This window comes from Oncorhynchus keta, chromosome 17, assembly GCF_023373465.1.
Source record: "Oncorhynchus keta strain PuntledgeMale-10-30-2019 chromosome 17, Oket_V2, whole genome shotgun sequence".
Lineage (NCBI taxonomy): Eukaryota > Metazoa > Chordata > Actinopteri > Salmoniformes > Salmonidae > Oncorhynchus > Oncorhynchus keta.
Window position 1 is genome coordinate 27,831,116 of NC_068437.1, and position 22,549 is coordinate 27,853,664.

The window sequence follows — 22,549 nt, forward strand, 5'->3', positions numbered from 1 at the left end:
AGGATGTGTCTGGAAATCCAGCCTTTCTTGCCTTCACCCCATTCGGATTTGTCGTGCTTCAGGGAAACAAGAGGGTTCATTTTCTCAAGTGGTGAGTAGAATGATTTCTGCTCTAATGCTGATTTCTGGGGTGGCAGGTAGCTTAGTGGTTCGAGCGTTGGGCCAGTAACCGGAAGGTTGCTAGATTGAATCCCTGAGCTGACAAGGTACAAATATGTCGTCCTACCCTTGAATAAGGCAGTTAATCCACTGTTCCTAGGCCGTCATTGTAAATAAGAATTTGTTCTTAACTGACTTGCCTAGTTAAATAAATAATCCTAAACCACATACCACTGCTGGTTCTACATTCACAATCAGTGGAGTGTGTCCAGCTGATTCTCTCCTCCTGACCAGAGGGCCAGCATGCATACAGGTGTCCCATTGTCTTAGTTAGTCGCTACTATTCTGGGCAAATGATTTCACAGGCCTGTCTGTTAGAAATCAACTTGTTTTTAAATGCACAAGGAAAATACATGTTCTCAACCACAACAAAGAATTGATCATGCATGCAGCAGTGACTGTAAGAATCCTTAATGACATACATGGATGAGTGCTGCTCTAACATACTATTCCATACAGCCCCTCTCATTAAGCCAGTAGCCCACTATATTGGGTCTGTAATAGTTAAATATGAGTTAGATATTCACTCCTGATATAGAAATCCCACCACCTAATTCAGTACCGTATGTCTGTAATACTTACAAATTCTGGCCACGTAGACAATGTGAATGTTACAATATGTTACAGCATTTACAGCTGCTTTGTTAGATTTTTTATATAATAATAATAATATAATAATAATAATTATTTTTTATCTTCAGCCCATTCTCCCATCCCATGTCTCCAGTTTACCTGGGGTATTATCAGATATGTGTTCTGTTAGCCAAACATGGAGCTCCATTGCTGTTTGTGTGTTCTGCTAGTGGTTGTGATTAATTTTTTAAGAGCTTGTGGCTCTCAATGCAGTTGGTTGTGTGAGTAACTATCCCCTTCCTTGTGGGCAGGAACGAGGTGACCAAACTGAAGTTCGAGGGAAAGATATTCCATATATATGCAAATCAGAAGGAGGTGAGAGCATGAATTATTGATGTGTTGGGGGAGTCAAGTATAGAGAGCAGCGCAGTGACTGTGACTGTTCTATGGCCTATACTCTCTGAAAACAGGTCCTGGAGATAGCATGTTCGAGTCATACCACAGCCCGGTGTGTTCAATAAACAGCAGTAGTAATAGTAATGACTCTTGAAACTGAGAAACTGTTTGGTTGTTTTATTTTCCTGCACATTTATTTCTAATGTGCAGGACAAAAAGATCATCTTGACATACTTTGCACCAACACCTGAGGCCTGCAAGCACCTGTGGAAATGTGGAGTGGAGAACCAAGCCTTCTACAAGTAAGTGTTATTCTTCCTCTAAGTCATAGCTATACACTTTACTCCAGGGCATCTGTGAGAGCTATCTAAAGAGGGCTCTCCTCTCCTCTGACCTTGAAGTGTCCTGAGAGCAGCGTTGTCAGGCTGTTTATGAGATAGGGAACGAGACGTGAGGCAACGGTGGACTTTTGTGAGTTAGTGTCCACTGGGACATGCCATTGAACCCTGCACGGCTCCTCCAGAGAAATGAGTGCTCCTTCCGTCTCAGCCATGACTGATTGTGTGTCCTCTCCCCCTACCTCTGGGAGGTCCCCTTCCCCTGCAACACATCAACACAATGACCAGAGAGAGTCTAGTAATGGATGAGGGTGACAGGGAAAGGGCAAACATAGGGCAGCACACACAGAGATGGAATTAGTATGATGTGTTTGCATCCCAATATTACACTTTATATACATCACAGAAGACTGAAATATAACAGAAATATTAAAAAATATAATATAACTGTTTGACATAGAAACACCAAAGATGATTAATTATGAAATTATGAAAAATATGAATATGAAAAGTATGATGTCACCCCTCTTCTCTTTCCTTTCTTCTTCTCCACCTCTCTTCCCCTCCATCAGGCTGGAGAAGTCGAGTCAGGTGAGGACAGTGTCCAGCAGCAACTTGTTCTTCAAGGGGAGTCGTTTCCGCTACAGGTACAGTAAATTATGACAATAAGTAGAGGGCACTGCAGATAGCCCACAGCTATGCTGGAGAGCTTCTCCAGCATAGGGGACCTCAGGGCCCTGCTGTAACGTCAGTATACTTTACCTGAGCCAGGACACAGAGGGGACAGGGAGGGGGACAGTGTTACATTCAGAACAATGTTTCAGCATTCATTTAATTTCATTCCTTTCACATCTGTGAATGCTGAAGTGCTAGGAGCAGGGAAATAACTTGGTCTGTGAAACCTTTGAAATGACTGGTTCTTGTTACTGGAAATCTAAACTTTCTAATGGTTTAAAATAGCTACAGTATGTTGAGTCCATTATGTTATGATGAAAGGTTGAGTTTGTGTTTCAATCTATTGGAAAATAAATAATATTGCAGTGTAGTCCGGAGACGGTGATTGGGTTAGAGAGAGTTGGGTTCACCAGGTTAATCTAATCTCAGTTCTTGTGTACTGTACTGATGCTTCTCACTGAACTGCTCTGTGTAGTGTGTGGCACCAGGGAGCTCTATTATTGTGCTTTATTGTAGTGGACGAGTGGCGAAAGAAGTGATGGAGCAGAGTGCCAAAATCAAACGAGAGCCTCCAGAAATACACAGGTAAAATCAATGCTATTCACGAGATGTCAATGTGGGCACTGTATCATCCATCTCAGATAACAAGTGTGTGTGTGTGTGTGTGTGTGTGTGTGTGTGTGTGTGTGTTGTGTGTGTGTGTGTGTGTGTGTGTGTGTGTGTGTGTGTGTGTGTGTGTGTGTGTGCGTGTGTGTGCGTGCGTGCGTGCGTGCGTGCGTGCGTGCGTGCGTGCGTGTGTGTGTGCGTGTGCGTGTGTGTGTGTGTCTCCACAGGGCTGGCCTGGTTCCCAGTAGAAGCTGTCCGTCCATCACTCACGGGCCGCGCCTCACCAGTGTTCCACGCACCCGCCGGAGAGCCGTCCACATTTCCATCATGGAGGGTAAGTGTTTGACCTGACCCCTGACCCACTACTCCCCTCAGTCAACACTGGCACTCCATAACAATCCCCACGGTCATGTTATGAGCAAAGGTGAATCATTGTCCTATAAGAGCCTTTAGGAATGTGGACAGGAGTGACACAGCTCTATATTGTTGTCTGTATCCAAATGAACACATGTACAGTAATCTGGATAGTTGTGGAAATGGGTCGCCATGCTTTAGTTTGGGTCTAAGGTTTTAAAGGTAATCTGTGGATATTTCAATGGAGGGTGTTAAATCCAAACGTTTTTAAATGTATCAGGTCCTTGCTCCTATTTGGAAGTATTTTATGCGCCCCCCCCAGAACACACACACATATACACACACTGTAACCTGAGCTTTGCCATGCCCCTGCTTGTGGGAGTGGAGGGCTAAGTCACAGGTGTGTGTGTCACTCAGGCTGGTCTATTTCAGTGCGAGCTATCAACACTAGGGGTGTGTGTGAGCGAGGGGTACAGTGCCAGTACAAGGGCAGCTGGTGCAGCCGTCAGTCAGTCCACCTACTCTGAACCTAGGGGCCTGGGGTCTGCAGGTGGGCCTGCCCTGCTCCTCCTCTCTCACACATGTTCTGACCTGCCTCTGTCCTCTATCCCTGAGGCTAACCTTGCAGGCTGACACTGCAGCATGGGCTCAGGTGAACAGGAGCAGCAGGACTGAAGACCTGTCCTTGTCACAGCTGAGTCCCTGCCTGTCTCCCAAATACACAGTACAGTATGTATGCTGCTGCAGTAGAGTGGAGAGTGTGAGTGAAAGGGTCTGGTGCTGTATGTATCAGAGAGTTATGACAAGCTCTCACCTGTCAACCGTTACCCCTGCCTGTGCTGACTGGGTGTCTTACAGTAGTATTAATACCCTTGCTGAAAATAGCCAAGGGCTTCCTCTCCATGTATGTCACTGCCCTGGGTGGGGCCTGGACATGGCCAGTGCTGGTCGTCTGAACACTGCTACAGCAGGACAGTCGCTCTCGCTAGCCCTCATACTGCCAGCCAAGACTGCAGCCATTGGCCTAACACATAAAGCGAGACCAGCGCACCGCTGGGGCTCTGGGACAGGGTCCACCAGGATAGTACACAGACGCTTTGAGCTTTTGAAGACACCACCATGGTGAAGTGTCTGATCCGCATCACCACACGGGTGAACGTCCACCTGCGGATGATCAACCACTGCTACCGGGATGTAAAGGTACGCGTGCTGAGCCTGGGACCCCGGATGCTTGGCAAGGCCCTGGGCGTCCTGCCCCTCTACCCTGCCCTGACTGGGCAGGAGCCTGGCAGCCTCTCCCCCCTGCCTCCCCCCATCTTGCCTGGCACCCCTCTGCCCGATGGCTGGCCCCAGTCCAGCACCCCGACAGGTAACCTCATCATCATCACCCTCCTGGAGTGTTACAGTGACCAGCTCCCTGTGTGTTAATTCACTCCCACCTCATCAATGTTAACAGAATGGAAATGATGCCATGCCTTTGATGCCTTTGATGTCTGATCTTCTAAATCATATGGTCCTTGGAGGCCCTTTGTGAACAGTCTTTGGATCTATTTCTTGACCTCTGAGTTTCATCGGTTCATTTATCCTTCTGCTGGTTTAGAGGAAGTCTGAGTTTATGGGTCTTCTTATTCTGGTTGTAATGGTTGAGGTACAGACTAGTGATGTGATACTGCTTTGCTGTTGATTTGTGAAGGTATGATTTGATTTTGAATTCAGGTTGATATTTTTTACGATATTTTGGCCTTTGGAGGATTTTGACTAGCTTTACACAATGTCCTCCGGAAGATATATTGTGTAATGAAATGTCTATAGGTTGCATTTTGCAATCTGCCCTGCAACCAAGCATATCCTAGGATGTACTGAAGGAGATTACCAATGAGTAAAGATGGCCTTTCACTGCCACCCATTACAGAGGCATCCTGCTTTTGCTTTTGACAGGATCTCAGCAGTCAGCATGGCTTAACAGAGCTGGCCTAATCTCTATTTTGTAATTCCTCGAGGAGGATTTTTCTGCCTCTGGATGAAAAGAACACATATGAGCATTAAAGGAAAGATTCACCCATTTTGAATGTTATATGGTTTTTGAGCATTTCTGAGTGATGTTCTATCGATTCCCGTGGTCATTTCATGTTTTCATCTATTTGCCATTCAAGAAGGCAGAAATACAGCTGGAATGTTTAGAGCTCGTATGCCTGCTTAACAGCATACATGAAATTACGGTGGCTCACTCAGAATGGGAGATTATTTCTTTAAAATATGCCTCACTCAGATACAACAAAATACACTGAAAAACATGAAATGTCCCATGTTTCATGAGCTGAAACAAAAAATCGAAATGTTCCAGAACATCACTCAGAATGGGAGATTTTTTCATTTAAAAACTATGCCTCATCATCAGGAGATGATATCCCAATCTGCCTCTATGAAATTGTAATATTCTCTCCATGAAATCGGTGGCTGTCTGAGGTAGAATGGAACAGTTTGTTCAGTATAGATACATTTGCATATCCTTTTGCTCAAAAATCTTTCTCATCACTGATGAGTGACATCTGTCCTGTTTAAGCTGTTTTAATAAATAAACAGAAATAATACAAAACTGAACAAGTATACACTGAACAAAAATATAAACTCAACATGTTGAGTTCAGGTGTTGGTCCCATGTTTCATGAGCTGAAACAAAAAATAACTGTAGGCTACCCCAGAAAATGTTCCATATGTACAAAAATATTTTTTTTTAAACTATTATTTGAGAATGACCAAATGCTGAAAAATATCTTATTTATATTTATTATGATGTTCTCCCCCTGCTACCCACTGTGATTTTCATGTAGGTTTATACTTATTGAGTGTTATTATTGTCTGAAAAATAAACCTACCCACTGTGATTTTCAAGGTTTATACAAGGGAGGGCTCAGCGTGCTGTGGGACTAATGAACAAGCTGCTAATCAGTATGGACATGTGCTTCTTGAGCTCTCTGTCACTGGACATTCCCCACTCATCCCCACTCATCAGACCTTCATCTATAATAGATCAATGGTTCAGTCCAGAGTGATGTTCATATGATCCATCATTAAGCAACTGGATTGCATTATGTTACTGTATAAACACATTGATATCCACTCACATGGTTGAAACTCAATATCTTATTAGGTGTTAGCACTGTAGTGTTGTGTACTGGAAACCCCCTCTGAGTCTGTTTCCCTCTCTCTCCACTCCCTGCCCTGGACAGGTCTGGAGTCGTTGCGTGACAGTGCCCACTCTACACCTGTGCGCTCTGTGTCCCATGGGGACTCCTTCATGCCGCGCTCCCGCAGCCTAGCCACGGACGCCAGCGAGGGCTCGGCGGTGATCTCTGACGAGGCCTACAGCCCCTCTGACAGCGTGCTGCCTACCCCTGTGGCAGAGCACAGCCTGGAGTTGACCGTGGCACGCCAGGTCAACGGAGCCCCCTGCAGCATCAAGGAGGAGAAGGAGTCGGAGGCAGGCACCCCCTCGGTGGGGGATGCTGGCGACTTGTCAGACAGTAGAGCGACGGTTGAGGGTGCAGAGGGAGCCTCGCCGCTCAGCGAAGTGGAACAGGTGAATACGTTTGTTTTAAGTGTCCTCCGTTTGCTTCTTGTGACCATTGGACTCCTCTTTGTCTTGCTCTTCCTCCTCATCGTCCTCACTGAATCCGACCTTGACGTTGCATTTTTACGTGATATCCGCCAGACCCCCGAATTTGAGCAGTTCCATTACGAATACTTTTGTCCCCTCAGGCGGTGGTTTGCCTGCAAGCTCCGCTGGGCGGGCAGTTTGCTCATTAACAAATGAGAGAGAGCATGAGGCGGTAGAGCACGTAAGCCCATTCGGGGTTAGAGAAGACGATTAAAGCTACGGAGAGATGGAGGGCAGCCCCTTTCCAACCATGAACCCAGCTTGTCTCATGATACTCCTGGAATCACTGTGCCAGGAGTTTCTCTCTCTCCCTCCATTTTGAGTTACTCCCCCCTTTTTCCCCTTTACCGTTCGTTTGTTTTTTACAAACCCAGAAGACATGTTTTTTTTTATTTTTAATTTTAGGTCATTTCAGGTATATTATTTTTTCAAAAAATATAAACGAAAAAATAAGAAACTGAAATTAAAGAACTGAAGTATTTTTTAACAGGAACAAGACATTTTGTTGCAACGAATGAATGAATGTTGCCTACATTTACTATGTATTGTTTGGAAAATAAATTGCATTTGCATAGGGGAAGAATGTGATGCAAGGATATCAGGGAAGCCACCAAGTCATCGAAATGGTTCAGAATGAAGTCAAATAAATACAGCTTTGAAAAGTGTTCAGTGAAGTAGACAGTCATGCCTTTTAAGATGAAGAAACATCCATCCCAAGCCATACATCTATAATGGTTTTCATTTATCAGAACAAAGCGCAAGTGATTGAAATTGAGTAAGTCGGGGATGATTACCAAATGCCTTTTATGAAGAAAAAAGTATATGATATGAAGAACGTTTTGAATTTGTCGGATTGTTTTAAAGTTATACTTTAGTGGAAATACAATAGGTGTATAAAGTAGAAGCTGTGAAGTTGAAATCCGTTTAAAGTTTTTATAAAGGATACAGTTAAATAAACCAGTGACCATGGAGTTATGTGACCCCATAGTGTCAGTAACTGTTGATGATCAACTTCTTGGAAACACTCACTAGCACCAATAGGACCAGTCTAGGTAGATGTGCAATAGTCTTTAGGTTAAATACTTCAGTACTTTTGAATGTGTGCATTTGTTTTGTCATATTTCTTAATTTTGTTTTATGTACATTTCTTGATGTTAAGATCTGTTGAAATGTATGATTTCTTTCAGTTCCATATCAACCTTGCTCTTCATTTTGCGTATATTATACTGTAATTAATTGTTAGTATAAGAATAACAATGATGTACTTTTTGTACAAAGTAGTTTGTTTCCTATTATATTGACAGTTTTTCCATGTATATTTTTAACAGAACTGAAATGATATTTTGTTATTGAAGATGAAATTATAATTTTTTTTAGCTCTGTGTTTCAAGTGAGGTCTGCCATTTATGGACATATATGACATATATGAAAAGGGGTTGACTCAAAAACTGGGCTTTTATCCAAATCCACTCTCTCACTCCACCAGCATGCATACTTTTTAGTTGTCAAGAGAACTATTTCAAATGGAACAATACATATTGTCAAAAGTAGACTGGACTACAATACCAACAGAAAAGATAGTACTCCAAAGACAATGCAGATTGGTCAGTCGTTTTCCACGTTTTTTATTTTTTTTAAAATTTTACCTTTATTTAACCAGGCAGGTGTGAGTGTGTGTTTGTATGTAGGAATGTAACACACTTCAAGCTGATAATGAGAAGTGTTGACAGATAAAAAATATGGTCTTATTTTTTTTAAAGTGAGAGAAAACGATAAAGAAAGATATTGAAAGAAAGAGATTGAATGAGAAAAAGGTAGAGGTTCAAGGGATGTCAAAATAAATTAGCACTGATGAGTCGACCAGCCTCACATGCCACGAGGCCGGTACGAGTATAATCAAAGGGGAATGCATATGTGACCATTTGGTGCTCGTGACTATTGGCTGCAGCCATTCTTGTTTTGGCCTGTTATTTAACACCATGACCTCCACACAGCTGCTCCATGCTCTGATCCCCCAGTGGTGCTGTTGCCTGCTCTGCCCTGGGGAGCCCAGCCTGGGCCCATGTATCCAGAGCACTGCATCCCCTGGCCCTGAGTGTAGTCTGTCCCCCAACAGGACCCTGCTAGTTGAAGTAGTCCCAGCAAGGAAGAAACTGCAGCATATACTAGTCAGTGCTACGGCTGGGTGTCTACTGTGGTCCTAGACATTTCAGTTCTTAACCCTCCATCAACAGTGTGGGGCCCAGACATCTGCTGTGTGAAATACCCATGTTCATGGCAGAGGTGTGCTAAAAGCAGCCCTTAGTAGCAAATCTGGTGCAGTAACAGTTACGTACCATAGAAAGGCAGAAATTCCTGAGTCAAATATGCATGCTCCTTATGCTAGTGTATTATGCATGCACTTCCAATGAACAGCACACAAAGATAGAGGATGACTTGAAAGGTTGAATTTGTCTGTATCTGGATGGGGAGTGTTGATCCAGTATGCAAGATAACGGTACTTTTTCGTTATTTTATAAATTCATATTTCCGATTTCTAACTTGCCTAGTGCTAAATACTGTAAAGGTCAACAAGACAGTTCCAGACAGTCTGTTAGTGTTACTTCTTAAAGGTCAGGGAACTGGAAGAGAAAAAAGGTCAATTGATGGTCTATGTTCGTACACATTATCAGCATTATGCAGCTTTAATGTTCTTTCCAAGCATGCAACAATTAAGGCAGCATCATTCAATAAGCAATAATCAGTCAAATTGTAAGAGCAAATGGACATAGAAATGTAAACAGAAGTCTTACACTGGATATTGTGCTGTTTTTTTGCAGTGTCAAAAATCAGTTGACTGTCATTGTATACTACATGGTCAAAAGTATGTGGACATCCCTTCAAATTAGTGGATATAGCTATTTCAGCCACACCTGTTGCTGACAGGTGTGTAACATTGAGCACATAGCCATGCAATTTATTGTGAAGTGGAAACGTCTAGGAGCAACAACGGCTCAGCTGCGAAGTGGAAGGCAAGCTCACAGAACAGGACAGCCGAGTGCTGAAGCGCATAGCGCCTAAAAATCGTTTGTCCTCGTTTGCAACACTCACTACTGAGTTCGGCACCATTGGACTCTGGAGCAGTGGAAATGCATTCTCTGGAGTGATGAATCACACTTCACCATCTGGCAGTCCGACGGACTAATCTGGGTTTAGCAGATGCCAGGAGAACGCTACCTGCCCCGATGCATAATGCCAACTGTAAAGTTTGGTGTAGGATAAATAATGGTTCGGGGTAGGCCCCTTATTTCCATTGAAGGGAAATCTTAACACTATGGCATACAATGATGTTCTAGATGATCCTGTGCTTCCAACTTTGTGGCAACAGATTGGGGAAGGTCCTTTCCTGTTTCAGCATGACAATTCCCCAGTGCACAAAGCGAGGTCCATACAGAAACGGTTAGTCGAGATCTGTGTGGAACAACTTGACTGGCCTGTACAGATCCCCAACCTCAACCCCATCGAACACCTTTGGGATGAATTGGAACGGCGACTGGGAGCCAGGCCTAATAGCCCAACATCAGTGCCCGACTTCACTAATGCTGTTGTGGCTGAAAGGAAGCAAGTCCCTGTAGCAATGTTCCAACATCTAGTGGACCAACTCCAGAATGAGATGTTCACATACTTTTGTCATGTAGTGTAATTACATTACCAACAAATTAGAGCTCATGGTACGCGCCTTTTCCTTTTTCATAAAACACAGTAAATGTAAAATGAAGACAGTTATTATTCTTAGTATGTACCATATTTTATAGATGTTTTTTTCCTTCCATTGTTAAAGCTCTTATTGGCATGTTGGAATTCAGCATTTTGTTCAACAGTACTTCATTGTGACCCAAGGGTCTTTCCCGTGCCTGGAATCTTTAGTCCCGAACAGCTCTGCATTTTTAACAAAGGGGCAAATGAGTGAATGGACAGAGATAGATGCAGAGTACCCTCCTCATAATGTATGGACTACCCTTTAATCTCACAAGCTTAAATGGAAAACACTGTTTACTATGTAGCTGTTGTTAATGTAGGGTGGTGGTTACTGATCCCATGTGATGTATGGTCGGCACTTACGGCAGAGTGAGTCATTTGTGTCTCTGACAGAAAGTTATGTAGTTCTATATCCATCTGAATCTGTACAGGCACGTTGCCTCTGAAAAACCTTGAATCTGTACAGTACATTTGATCTGGTGATGTCATGTTTACATTAGTTTCTTTGATCTCTCCTGGGAACTGGCTGTAGTACTTGTTTGTCTGGTAGATGTTTCAGACTCTTGCCTGGTAGTGTGTAAAACAATAGGGAATTTCTGTTATCTTTGGACAACTGCCCTGGTTTACATATAGTATGTTGGAAATCATTATGGAAACCACAGACTAATAAATAACATGGATTGGCCATTACTCTGATTAAAGGAGGTACAAGATATTCTACATATGACGGTTTGCCAATGGCATGAAGATGAAATAGTAGTCAAATGTAAGTGAAAAGTACAGCTTGACAAATAACATGCCAGCAGATGAGATAGTTTAACTGCAAAAGGTAAATAGCATTGAGCTCTTTTCCTGAAGGTCCCCTTTACTCCCACAGTAATGCTACTTAACAAGTATAGGGCAGACAGAGCTACAGCTATAGAGCTGAGGGAGTTAATAGAACCAGTCATTATTATGTCACCTTGTTGTAATATGCTTCCCCCCCTCGCCAGCTCCCAAGCAAACACTCTCACAGCTGTGCATATACATGTAAATAAGTGTATATGCATAAGTGTCTGTAGACGTGTCTTATGTATCTTTCTCTCTCCAATGAAGGTTGCTGTTTATTTATGTAATATGAATATACAAATGTGCCAAATCCAGTTCTTGTTCAGATCCATTCTGAATCCCATGTTTATACTGTAGAAAACCTTCTGTACAAAACAATATACAATATTGTTTCTCTCTGATAGTCCCTTGTAACTGGTGCCATTAAACTATTACAATTTTAAATAAACATTGAATAAACATTTAAAAATGGTCTTCTTGTGGTTTATGGCTCTTCAATGCAAATTACGCTTTTTTTCTTATTTTTTTAAAGCTCAGATTATATAGTGCCATCTACAGGGAACATTACACATTCCATGCTTTTGGGTAAATGGAAGTACAGTATTAAGGGCGTGGTTCAAAACAAAACACAATTTCCCATGTTTACCTTTTCCAGAAAACAGTTTAAAGCAGTATCACATTCAGGAATAATTTATGAGCCTTTATTAAAAGTGGAAAACTTCACGTCAGATTGGATAAGAAATACTGCTAAAGAAGCAAACAAACAGTGATAATCCAGTGAAAAAAAATGAAGACTATTGAAGACGCTGTACAGAAACACACATTCGTCAGTTAAAATGAAACAAGTAAATCATTTATAAGTAAATTGGAATCAAATTGAACCCCAGTCTCAAATCCTCTACTAACTAGGAGTTTCCTTGCTACGCCAAAATCCCTCTGTTAGACTCCAGGTATGGCCAGGAGTTATACTCCTACAGTACAGAGAAGGCTGGTTTGAGGAATGGCCGGCTGTTTGTTTGTGGTGTGGGGAGGGCCATAAAGCCGGGCCTCCTCCCCACTGGGCCTGCTGCTGAAGGCCTTGAGCCCCGCCCTGCTGTTGACGCACGTCCTGCTGCTGACCCCCGGCCTTTAGATCCACCTCTGGAGTTGGACCCTGTCCACGACCCATTGTTGCTGTACTTCCTACACCAAGAGACAGGAGTACAGAGAATGAAACGGGTAAATGTAGATGCCAGATAGTATTCGGAATCAAAGTCTGGCATGAAATAACTCAAATATACAGTTGCAAGTACACTGCTAAAAAAAATAAAGGGAACACTTAAACAACACAATGTAACTCCAAGTCAATCAAACTGTCCACTTAGGAAGCAACACTGATTGACAATAAATGTCACATGCTGTTGTGCAAATGGAATAGACAACAGGTGGAAATTATAGGCAATTAGCAAGACACCCCCAATAAAGGAGTGCAGGTGGTGACCACAGACCACTTCTCAGTTCCTACGCTTCCTGGTTGATGTTTTGGTCACTTTTGAATGCTGGCGGTGCTTTCACTCTAGTGGTAGCATGAGACGGAGACTACAACCCACACAAGTGGCTCAGGTAGTGCAGCTCATCCAGGATGGAGCATCAATACGAGCTGTGGCAAGAAGGTTTGCTGTGTCTGTCAGCGTAGTGTCCAGAGCATGGAGGCGCTACCAGGAGACAGGCCAGTACATCAGGAGACTTGGAGGAGGCCGTAGGAGGGCAACAACCCAGCAGCAGGACCGCTACCTCCGCCTTTGTGCAAGGAGGAGGAGCACTGCAAAATGACCTCCAGCAGGCCACAAATGTGCATGTGTCTGCTCAAACGGTCAGAAACAGACTCCACGAGGGTGGTATGAGGGCCTGACGTCCACAGGTGGGGGTTGTGCTTACAGCCCAACACCGTGCAGGACGTTTGGCATTTGCCAGAGAACACCAAGATTGTGGACAGGTCTTTTATACTGATAACAAGTTCAAACAGGTGCCATTAATACAGTTAACGAGTGGAGGACAGAGGAGCCTCTTAAAGAAGAAGTATACAAATACTTTTTTCCACCATAATTTGCAAGTAAATTCATTAAAAAAATCCTACAAATGTGATTTTCTCGATTTTTTTTCTTTCTCATTTTGTCTGTCACAGTTGAAGTGTACCTATGATGAAATTTACAGGCCTCTCATCTTTTTAAGTGGGAGAACTTGCACAATTGGTGGCTGACTAAATACTTTTTTTGCCCCACTGTATGTAAAGAAAAAAGTATTTAATACAAATATTTCATTCATTCAGATCTAGGATGTGTTATTTTAGTGTTCCCTTTGTTTTTTTTGAGCAGTGTATATAGAATATCGCTAGAAAACACACAACAAAAACACATGTACAGTTGAAGTCGGAAGTTTACATACACCTTAGCCAAACACCTTTAAATTCAGTTTTTCACAATTCCTGACATTTAATCCTAGTTACAATTCCATTTTTTAGGTCAGTTAGGATCACCACTTTATTTTAAGAATGTGAAATGTCAGTAATAGTAGAGAGTGATTCATTTCAGCTTTTATTTCTTTCATCACATTTCCAGTGGGTCAGAGGTTTACATACACTCAAATAGTACTTGGTAGCATTGCCTTAATTGTTTAACTTCTTGCGGCGAGCCATCCCGGATCCGGGATCATGAATACAGCCTCAAGCTCATTACCATAACGCAACGTTAACTATTCATGAAAATCGCAAATTAAATGAAATCAATATGCTAGCTCTCCAGATGAACGTGGTACCTTCAGGCGTTTGGAAATTGCTCCCAAGGATGAACCAGTCTTGTGGAGGTCTACATTGTTTTTTCTGAGGTCTTGGCTGATTTATTTTGATTTTCTCATGATGTCAAGCAAAGAGGCACTGAGTTTGAAGGTAGGCCTCAAAGTAGATGTCCTAACAGACTTTCGACAAATTTCTTGTTAACAAACTATAGTTTTGGCGTAGTTGAAAAACGAGTTTTAATGACTCCAACCTAAGTGTATGTACACTTACGACTTCATCTGTGTGTGTATATATATTAATTTATTACACACACAGTACCAGTCAAAGTTTGGACACACCTACTCATTCAAGGGTTGTCTTTATTTTTTAAAACTATTTTCTACATTGTAGAATAATAGTGAAGACATTAAAACTGAAATAACACATGGAATCATGTAGTAACCAAAAAAAGTGTAAAAAAAAAAAAAAAAACATATTTTAGTAGCCACCCTTTGCCTTGATGACAGCTTTGCACACTCTTGGCATTCACATGGGGACCGCCACTGGAAAGGAAGACCCAGAGTTACTTCTGCTGCAGAGGAGAAGTTCATTGGAGTTACCAGCCTCAGAAATTGCAGGCCAAATAAATGCTTCAGAGTTCAAGTAAAAGACACATCTCAACATCAACTGTTCGGAGGAGACTGCGTGAAATCAGGCCTTCATGGTCTTTGCTGCAAAGTAAACACTACAAAAGGGCACCAATAAAATAAAATACTTGCCTGGGTCAAGAAACCCGGGCAATGGACATCAGACCGGTGGAAATCTGTCCTTTGGTCTGATGAGTCCAAATGTGAGATTTGTGGCTCCAACTGTTAAGTACATGTATTAAGTATCCCTATCACGGCGCCATCACTCTTATTAGTATGCCTGCGCGGGGGTTGCAATGGCAACCATGTATTGTGGAAATAGGGTTTAGTAAACGTTGTTTAACTGGAACCTAGTTGTGTCATTTTAAGTTTATGTCATCTATATTATTCTACATAAAATAGTAAAATAAAGAAAGTCGTAAAATAAAGAAAAAGCCTTGAATGAGTAGTTGTCCAAACTTTTGACTGGTACTGTATATATAAAATGTAATCCTTTTTAAGGCAGCAAAATGTGAAGACTGTACTCATAAGCAGGTGTGTAAACTTTCACTCGTCACTGTATATGACTGAATATAAGATTTGACATTTGACACATAACACTAACCCTTTAGAGTTGGAGTTTGTATATCCTTTTCTCTTTTTGGATTTCTTGAAGGCGGAGGCCTTTTTCCTTTTCGCTCCTCTGCCGTTGTTACTGTTGAAATAACTGGAAGATCCAGCATCGTCCTCATAACAGTCCTCCTCGTCGTCTCCGCGGCCTCTGCTTGTGTCTATCCATGCCATAGTGGAGCTTCCTTCAGTGGTGTCAGACTGCTCCTCCACTGCAGAGGGGTTCAGTCAGACAGACACATGTTAACACAAACCAACTACACTACAGGTCCAACACAGCAGGGCACAGATATCACTGAGTAGGAACATGAACATATGAAATCCAGTATTATCGAGTTGTATAGGACATGCTTTCCCCAGTATGGTCACTCACCAGGTAGCTTCCACTCAGAGTATTTCTGCAGAAGAGCGATGACATCTGCTCCATACTTCTCCAGTTTGTCCTCCGTCACACCATCAATCGTCAGCAGCACATCCGGGTCGGCCGACAGAGTCTCTGGGAGAAGGAAACAGTTTTCGAACAACGACTGGTTATTGGAAGTCTACCAATATAATGTTAGGTAAACACTTGCTTGGTCTAGAAAGGAATATGAACATGAATGAAATACAACAAGACTAAAAAGTGGTGTATGCTCTCAGCACTCACCGGCTATCTTCTTCAGGGTGGCAGTGGAGAAGATGTTGTAATAGTGAATGCCAAAGACTTTGCCCAACCTCTTGCACAGATCAGTGAGCTCCTGCAGACACTTCTGGACCATCTCCTCGCTCTTGGAGACATCCTTGGCCACAGCAGTTTTGTGCTTCCTGATGCTGGAGGCACTCTTGGTCTCATAGAACTCCACCTAGGACAAGGGAAAATAACTGTCCCCATTTCTACTGCAGGGATCTCACAAACATAACTAAATATGTGAAGCTAATAACGAATGACAGAACACGTTCACAACAGTTGTTGACGTATCGAATGAGAACTAAGTTTATGGACCAATATAATAAGCTCACCTGCATGTGTCCCCCGAGGACATTGATGGCTTTGGGTCCAGCAGAGATGTAGGCCACTGCCTGGCTGTTGGCTGTGATGTACAGGTCCTCCACCAGAAGGTGATCCAGAACCAGCTTCTTGAACAGCCGGTCAGCGTTGTGTTTGGAGTAAGCCTTTCCCATCGCAAACATCCCTGACTGGACACGGGCGGTTTTAGCACCTGTCAGAAAGCATTGTTGAGTTTCTCTCAGAAACACTAAACATACAGTAATTTTTAATCATTCAATTAAGTGGTGTTCTAATTTACTGGTTACCCAAGAAAATGTCCACCAACATGTTCAGAGTCAGTCGGTTTTGGTTCGCAGATTTGCTGTATCTGGAGCCAACTTTTTCACAATTCTCCTGGACAAATCTCACAATCTTCTTCACATCTTCAGTCACGTTTCTTGCTTTGTATTGCTGAAAGTGAAAAATAACAACCAGTTTGACTAAATAGAAACATTTCAAATTCAAACATGAAACATTATAACCACATAGCTGTAAAAATACTGCAGTGAAATAGAACAAGTGCTGAGTCAAGGAAAAGGTTAATAGTAATAATGGGTTTATTATCAAGGGTTAACTCTTACATTGGGTCTGGCACAGTTGTCACAGATGACATCAGGGTGTTCCTTGCAGAAGCCTGGGTTGAACTTGTGCTCTCCAAAGTAAGCCAGCAACTGTATCCTTCGGCAGTCCATCACGTTCTCACAGAAATGTACCATACTGTGCAGATTGTTCAAGTGAGTGGCTTTGGTATGGTGGTTTCCATCTTTGTCCACTGTGATCAAAACAGAGTGGACATTTTCTCAATATCACTTTCACACTTTGACATACAGGATTTTAGACATCGTCCATAGAGCTTTCCATACCTCCATGGAAATGTTCCAATACGTGATATATAACCCATACAAAATCGCAGACTATTATTTGTAAGTCTATATAGTCAAAATTCAGATCTGTACTGGTGAGGATTCTCTTGATGCGGATGACGTCAGAGTAGGAGTAGAAGAGGATGCAGTGAGAGATCTCTCCGTCCCTGCCTGCTCTGCCTGACTCCTGGTAGTAGCCCTCTACTGACTTGGGGAGACTGGCGTGGATCACATAGCGCACATCAGGCTTGTCGATGCCCATGCCGAAGGCTATGGTGGCACACATGACCTGGAGGACAGGGATACAACATTAACTCTGGGTTAATGATAGCTCAAGTAGTATGAAGGTGGTTAGTGACATTAACGTGTAAACATCTGTTAAAAATCACCTCACCTGGCAGCCATCCTGATTGATCCATTTGGTCTGCACATATTCTCTGTCTTTGTCATTGATGCCTGCATGGTAGGCTAGCGCTAGTATACCAGCTCTCTGAAGACTGTCAGCCATGTTGTCACAGTCATTACGGGACAGGCAGTACACAATGCCAGAATCACCTATACACAAGGAGTAAAAACCAGTCATGATCCCAGTCCTCAAAACACTTCATTCCACTAGCATTAAAAACCTCTGACCAAGTGAGGGAGAACACGAACGTGGATAATTCTTCTTGATCCAGTCAATGCAGTCCTCATCTACCTTCTTGGGTTTCTTAGGTAACACAGCATATTTGAGGTTGTTTCTGTTGAAGCTCATGGTAAACCTGAAAGAGAAATGACACCATGAGGAACATTCATACAAACAGCTGCTGTATGTTTGCATACAACAATACTACAACTGCACTGGTGTTTTTTCCCAGGTAAGGCACATCTTAGAGCACATACACCTGAGGCTGGGTCATCTGCAACTGATTGAGGATGTCCTTCTGAACGCGGGGGGTGGCAGTGGCGGTCAGGGCCATGATCGGCACTTTGGGGAACTTCTGCCGCAGCTCGTACATCCGCTTATAGTCTGGCCGGAAGTCATGGCCCCACTGAGAGAAACCACAAGGCATCAGGTTTATCATCTCCCTCTAACACCTAACATTAGACCAGATAAGGCATCACATATAGGAACCTACCTGACTGACACAGTGAGCCTCATCAATGACAAAGCGTGCTATAAGACCTCTCTCATACAGGTTCTGAAGGGCACTGATCATCCTGCCACTCGCACACACCTGGAGGAAAACAGATTGAAAAACATGTCTGAATATAGCATTTCCCATTAGAAGAGGTTGATAACAGCATTACTGGTTAAATTATTTAGTTCTCACCTTTTCAGGAGTTGCATAGAGCAATTTAATTATGGGGTCCTTCTTGGACAGCTGCAAGTAGATCCTGGCTGCTTCACTGTCAGTCTTCTCACCAGACAAACTTGTGGCGGGAATCTAAAAACATGCAAGGATATTTAAAACACATTCTAAGCATAGGGTGGCAAGAATGTGTACATTTCATACTTCACACTGTGAGCAGTATGTAGAAAACTTACATCCAGTGTAGTGAGTTTCTGGACCTGGTCTACAATGAGTGATTTCAGTGGTGAGATGACCACAGTGACTCCTGCACACACACAGGCCGGCAGCTGGTAGCAAAGACTTTTACCCCCTCCTGAAAAACAGGAAATAACAAAACACATCCAGCACATTATCTAATCAACATTTTCTGTTCATACCTACTAAATATTACATATCTGCAAAGTCAGTTTGAGTTATTTGAATCAATGCATTAAAAGGCACTTGTTGTATACTACAATATTACAATTGGCATTGATTCCCCACTCACCTGTTGGCATCAGGACAAATGTGTCTTGACCTAACAACGTAGCATTAATGGCTTCCAACTGATTGAATCGGAACTGATGGAGACCAAAGCGCTTGTGGAAAATCTTCATCATCTCTGGACAGTGGGGGAAGTTGAAGCCTCTGAAGCGATCGTGAGCAGGGTTTCTGTATGTGGGCTCTGCAAATTATTAGATAAACATGTGTCTGTGAGCTACAGACCAAGTAATCAATGTGAGAAAAACTAAAAAACATTTGTTTAGTAGAAGGAATAATCCAATCTCAAGGCTGCCCTATAATCAATGTACTTGCCAGGAGAGGTGATTTTAGGAGGCTTGGCCACAGGAGCTGGTGTAGCTGGTTTCTTCTGCCATGTTGATGTACTTGGTCCTCCCTCACGCACCGCTTTAGAGATAGAATTCGAGTCCTGCCTTGACGCTGAGGAGCTTGGGGGTTCAAAGTAATCAGGGATATCTGAATCATTGAAGTCATCTATGTCAAAGTCATCAATGAAGAAATCGTCTGGCTCCGTAACTGCTGGGGCTTGTGCCACAGAGGCTTGGGTACCGCTCTCCCCAGCCATTTGTACAGCAGCTGCCGGGCTCTTCGGTGAGAAGAAATTTGACTGAGCCACATCACCAATTTGTTTTTTGAAGATACCGTAATTCGATGGAGAGTCACAATTACTTTGGCCTGTTGTGGATGCTTTCTTCTTGTCTCTAGTGAAAATAGGATTTTCCTGAGTGCTGGGTCTCCAAGAGATGCCTGGAGTCTGAACATTCATCATACAGTCAGAGTCCTCAAAAATACTACTGTCGTAGTCCACAGATATGACTGAGGACCTCCTGAAGGGAAGGGCTTTCATGGAAGAATCTCCTTTACCCTTGGGCAGGCAAGTGGTGGAAGACATGACACTTGGAGTAGCAAAGGAAAAAGTAGTCTTTTCACCGAATCTGGATTCCAAGACAGTGCTATCTGGCTGTTGTGTCCTTGAAGATGTGTCACTGCTGCCAGTAGCAATGATCCTTTTCCTGATGGTAAAAAGGGTGATATGACTAACAGATTAATAGATGTCACAGTAGAACTACAGCTGAAAATTAATCTACAGTAGTTGTCCCATATAAAATAGCTCAGATTAAATGAATTACCTATGAGCGCGCTGCAGTAAGAGCTCTGTCCCACAGGACAGGCCTAATAGTTCATGATCAGGGATGGAATCCACCAGAGCACAGATGGACTCCATGATACTCAAGAGCTGATCTTCAGACTTTGGATTGGTGACTAAAGGGACAAATAAAACGAGGACTCAATACAAGAGAATTATATGCAATGTTCACTGGAATTATAAAAACATACCAAAACATCTGGCTTAAACATAAGCCATGTTATTCACCTTTTCTTTCTTTCAGAGGACCATCAGACACTCTTTGCAGGCTCGACACTGACCCTCTTGTTGATTCAGGACTGATGTCTTTACGGACTGCAGAGCCAGCTGACTTCAATCTGTTGTGATCATAAACAACGCTTACCAAGTAGATACAGTGCCTTCAGAAAGTATTCATACCCCTCGACTTATTCCACATTTTGCTGTGTTACAGCCTGAATTCAACATGGATTTTATTTTCTCACCCATCATCTACACACAATACCCTATGACAAAGTGAAAACATATTTTCAGAAATGTTTGCTAATTTATATAAAAATTAAATACAGAAATCTATTTACATAAGTATTCACACCCCTTTACTATGACTCCAAATTGAGCTCAGTTACATCCAATTACCATTGACCATCCTTGATGGACTCTAATCAAGTTGTAGTGACACCTGTGGCTCATTCAATTGTTTGGACATTATTTAGAAAGAAACACCTGTCTATATAAGGTCCCACAGTATCACAGAGCAGAAACTATACCATGAAGTCCAAAGAACTGTCCGTAGATCTCCAAGAAAGAATTGTGATGAGGCATATATCTGAGGAAGGGTATAAAACTATTTCTAAAGTGGTGAAAGTTTCCAAGAAGACAGTGGTTTCCATCACTGGGAAATTAAATATGGAAGTACCCAGGCTCTGCCAAGAGCTGGCTGTCTGACCAAAATGAGCAACTGGGCAAGAAGGACCTTGGTCAGGGAGGTGACCAAGAACCCAATCTGCCAGAAGCAGAACAGTCTCTACAGCACTTAACCAATCTGGGCTTTACGGGAGTGACCAGACGGAAGTCACTCCTGAGAAAAAGCAAATGACAGCACACCTGGAGTTTGCAAAAAGGCACATGAAAGAAAGAGCATAAGGCAAAATATTGTGGTCTGATGAGACAAAAATATAACTATTTGACCTGAATGCAAAGCACAATGTCTGGAGAAAACCAGGCACATCTCATCACCTGTCTAACACCATCCATACCGTGTAGCATGGTGTTTGCAGAATCATGCTATGTGGATGCTTTTCAGCGGCAGGGACTGGGAGACTTGTAAGGATAGAGCAATGAATGGAGCCAAATACAGGCAAATCCTTGATGAGAACCTGTTTCAGAGTACAAACCGCCTCAGTGGGGCGAAGATTTACATTCAAACAGGACAATGACCCCAAGCATACTTTATTTTTTTAAATTCACCTTTATTTAACCAGGTAGGATAGTTGAGAACAAGTTCTCATTTGCAACTGCAACCTGGCCAAGATAAAGCATAGCAGTGTGAACAGACAACACAGAGTTACACATGGAGTAAACAATTAACAAGTCAATAACACAGTAGAAAAAAGGGGAGTCTATATACAATGTGTGCAAAAGGCATGAGGAGGTAGGTGAATAATTACAATTTTGCAGATTAACACTGGAGTGATACATGATCAGATGGTCATGTACAGGTAGAGAGATATTGGTGTGCAAAAGAGCAGAAAAGTAAATAAATAAAAACAGTGTGGGGATGAGGTAGGTGAAAATGGGTGGGCTATTTACCAATAGACTATGTACAGCTGCAGCGATCGGTTAGCTGCTCAGATAGCTGATGTTTGAAGTTGGTGAGGGAGATGAAAGTCTCCAACTTCAGCGATTTTTGCAATTCGTTCCAGTCACAGACAGCAGAGAACTGGAACGAAAGGCGGCCAAATGAGGTGTTGGCTTTAGGGATGATAAATAAATAAATAAATCAGTGAGATACACCTGCTGGAGCGCGTGCTACGGATGGGTGTTGCCATCGTGACCAGTGAACTGAGATAAGGCGGAGCTTTACCTAGCATGGACTTGTAGATGACCTGGAGCCAGTGGGTCTGGCGACGAATATGTAGCGAGGGCCAGCCGACTAGAGCATACAAGTCGCAGTGGTGGGTGGTATAAGGTGCTTTAGTGACAAAACGGATGGCACTGTGATAGACTGCATCCAGTTTGCTGAGTAAAGTGTTGGAAGCAATTTTGTAGATGACATCGCCGAAGTCGAGGATCGGTAGGATAGTCAGTTTTACTAGGGTAAGCTTGGCGGCGTGAGTGAAGGAGGCTTTGTTGCGGAATAGAA

General features: G+C 42.7%; 2 protein-coding genes across 5 annotated transcripts in view; one reads left to right on the forward strand and one right to left on the reverse strand.

Annotated features, from left to right (window-relative positions):
• Positions 1-11,785, forward strand: part of LOC118396735 (FERM domain-containing protein 5) — a 117,635-nt gene extending 105,850 nt beyond the window's left edge. The window contains exons 8-15 of one of the 3 annotated variants that reach the window (XM_035791126.2): positions 3-91; positions 1,044-1,107; positions 1,339-1,430; positions 2,039-2,113; positions 2,658-2,726; positions 2,975-3,081; positions 6,332-6,681; positions 6,861-11,785. In XM_035791126.2, the coding sequence (XP_035647019.1) occupies positions 3-91; positions 1,044-1,107; positions 1,339-1,430; positions 2,039-2,113; positions 2,658-2,726; positions 2,975-3,081; positions 6,332-6,681; positions 6,861-6,908 (894 nt within the window). In that variant the 3' untranslated portion in view covers positions 6,909-11,785. Of the gene's footprint in view, positions 1-2; positions 92-1,043; positions 1,108-1,338; positions 1,431-2,038; positions 2,114-2,657; positions 2,727-2,974; positions 3,082-6,331 lie in introns of all 3 variants that reach the window. The other 2 variants (XM_035791124.2, XM_035791125.2) reach the window with 2 other exon arrangements.
• A 227-nt stretch (positions 11,786-12,012) lies between these two features.
• Positions 12,013-22,549, reverse strand: part of blm (BLM RecQ like helicase) — a 32,971-nt gene continuing 22,434 nt past the window's right edge. For both annotated transcript variants that reach the window (XM_035791129.2, XM_035791128.2), the window contains 18 exons: positions 20,434-20,543; positions 20,189-20,321; positions 19,353-20,071; positions 19,045-19,221; positions 18,752-18,870; positions 18,537-18,650; positions 18,342-18,440; positions 18,106-18,254; positions 17,878-17,984; positions 17,618-17,778; positions 17,317-17,512; positions 16,942-17,132; positions 16,627-16,771; positions 16,333-16,532; positions 15,980-16,175; positions 15,707-15,829; positions 15,329-15,545; positions 12,013-12,507 (listed from right to left, as the gene is read on the reverse strand). In XM_035791129.2, coding sequence (XP_035647022.1) covers positions 12,297-12,507; positions 15,329-15,545; positions 15,707-15,829; positions 15,980-16,175; positions 16,333-16,532; positions 16,627-16,771; positions 16,942-17,132; positions 17,317-17,512; positions 17,618-17,778; positions 17,878-17,984; positions 18,106-18,254; positions 18,342-18,440; positions 18,537-18,650; positions 18,752-18,870; positions 19,045-19,221; positions 19,353-20,071; positions 20,189-20,321; positions 20,434-20,543 — 3,367 coding nt within the window. In that variant the 3' untranslated portion in view covers positions 12,013-12,296. The remainder of the gene's footprint in view (positions 12,508-15,328; positions 15,546-15,706; positions 15,830-15,979; positions 16,176-16,332; positions 16,533-16,626; positions 16,772-16,941; positions 17,133-17,316; positions 17,513-17,617; positions 17,779-17,877; positions 17,985-18,105; positions 18,255-18,341; positions 18,441-18,536; positions 18,651-18,751; positions 18,871-19,044; positions 19,222-19,352; positions 20,072-20,188; positions 20,322-20,433; positions 20,544-22,549) is intronic.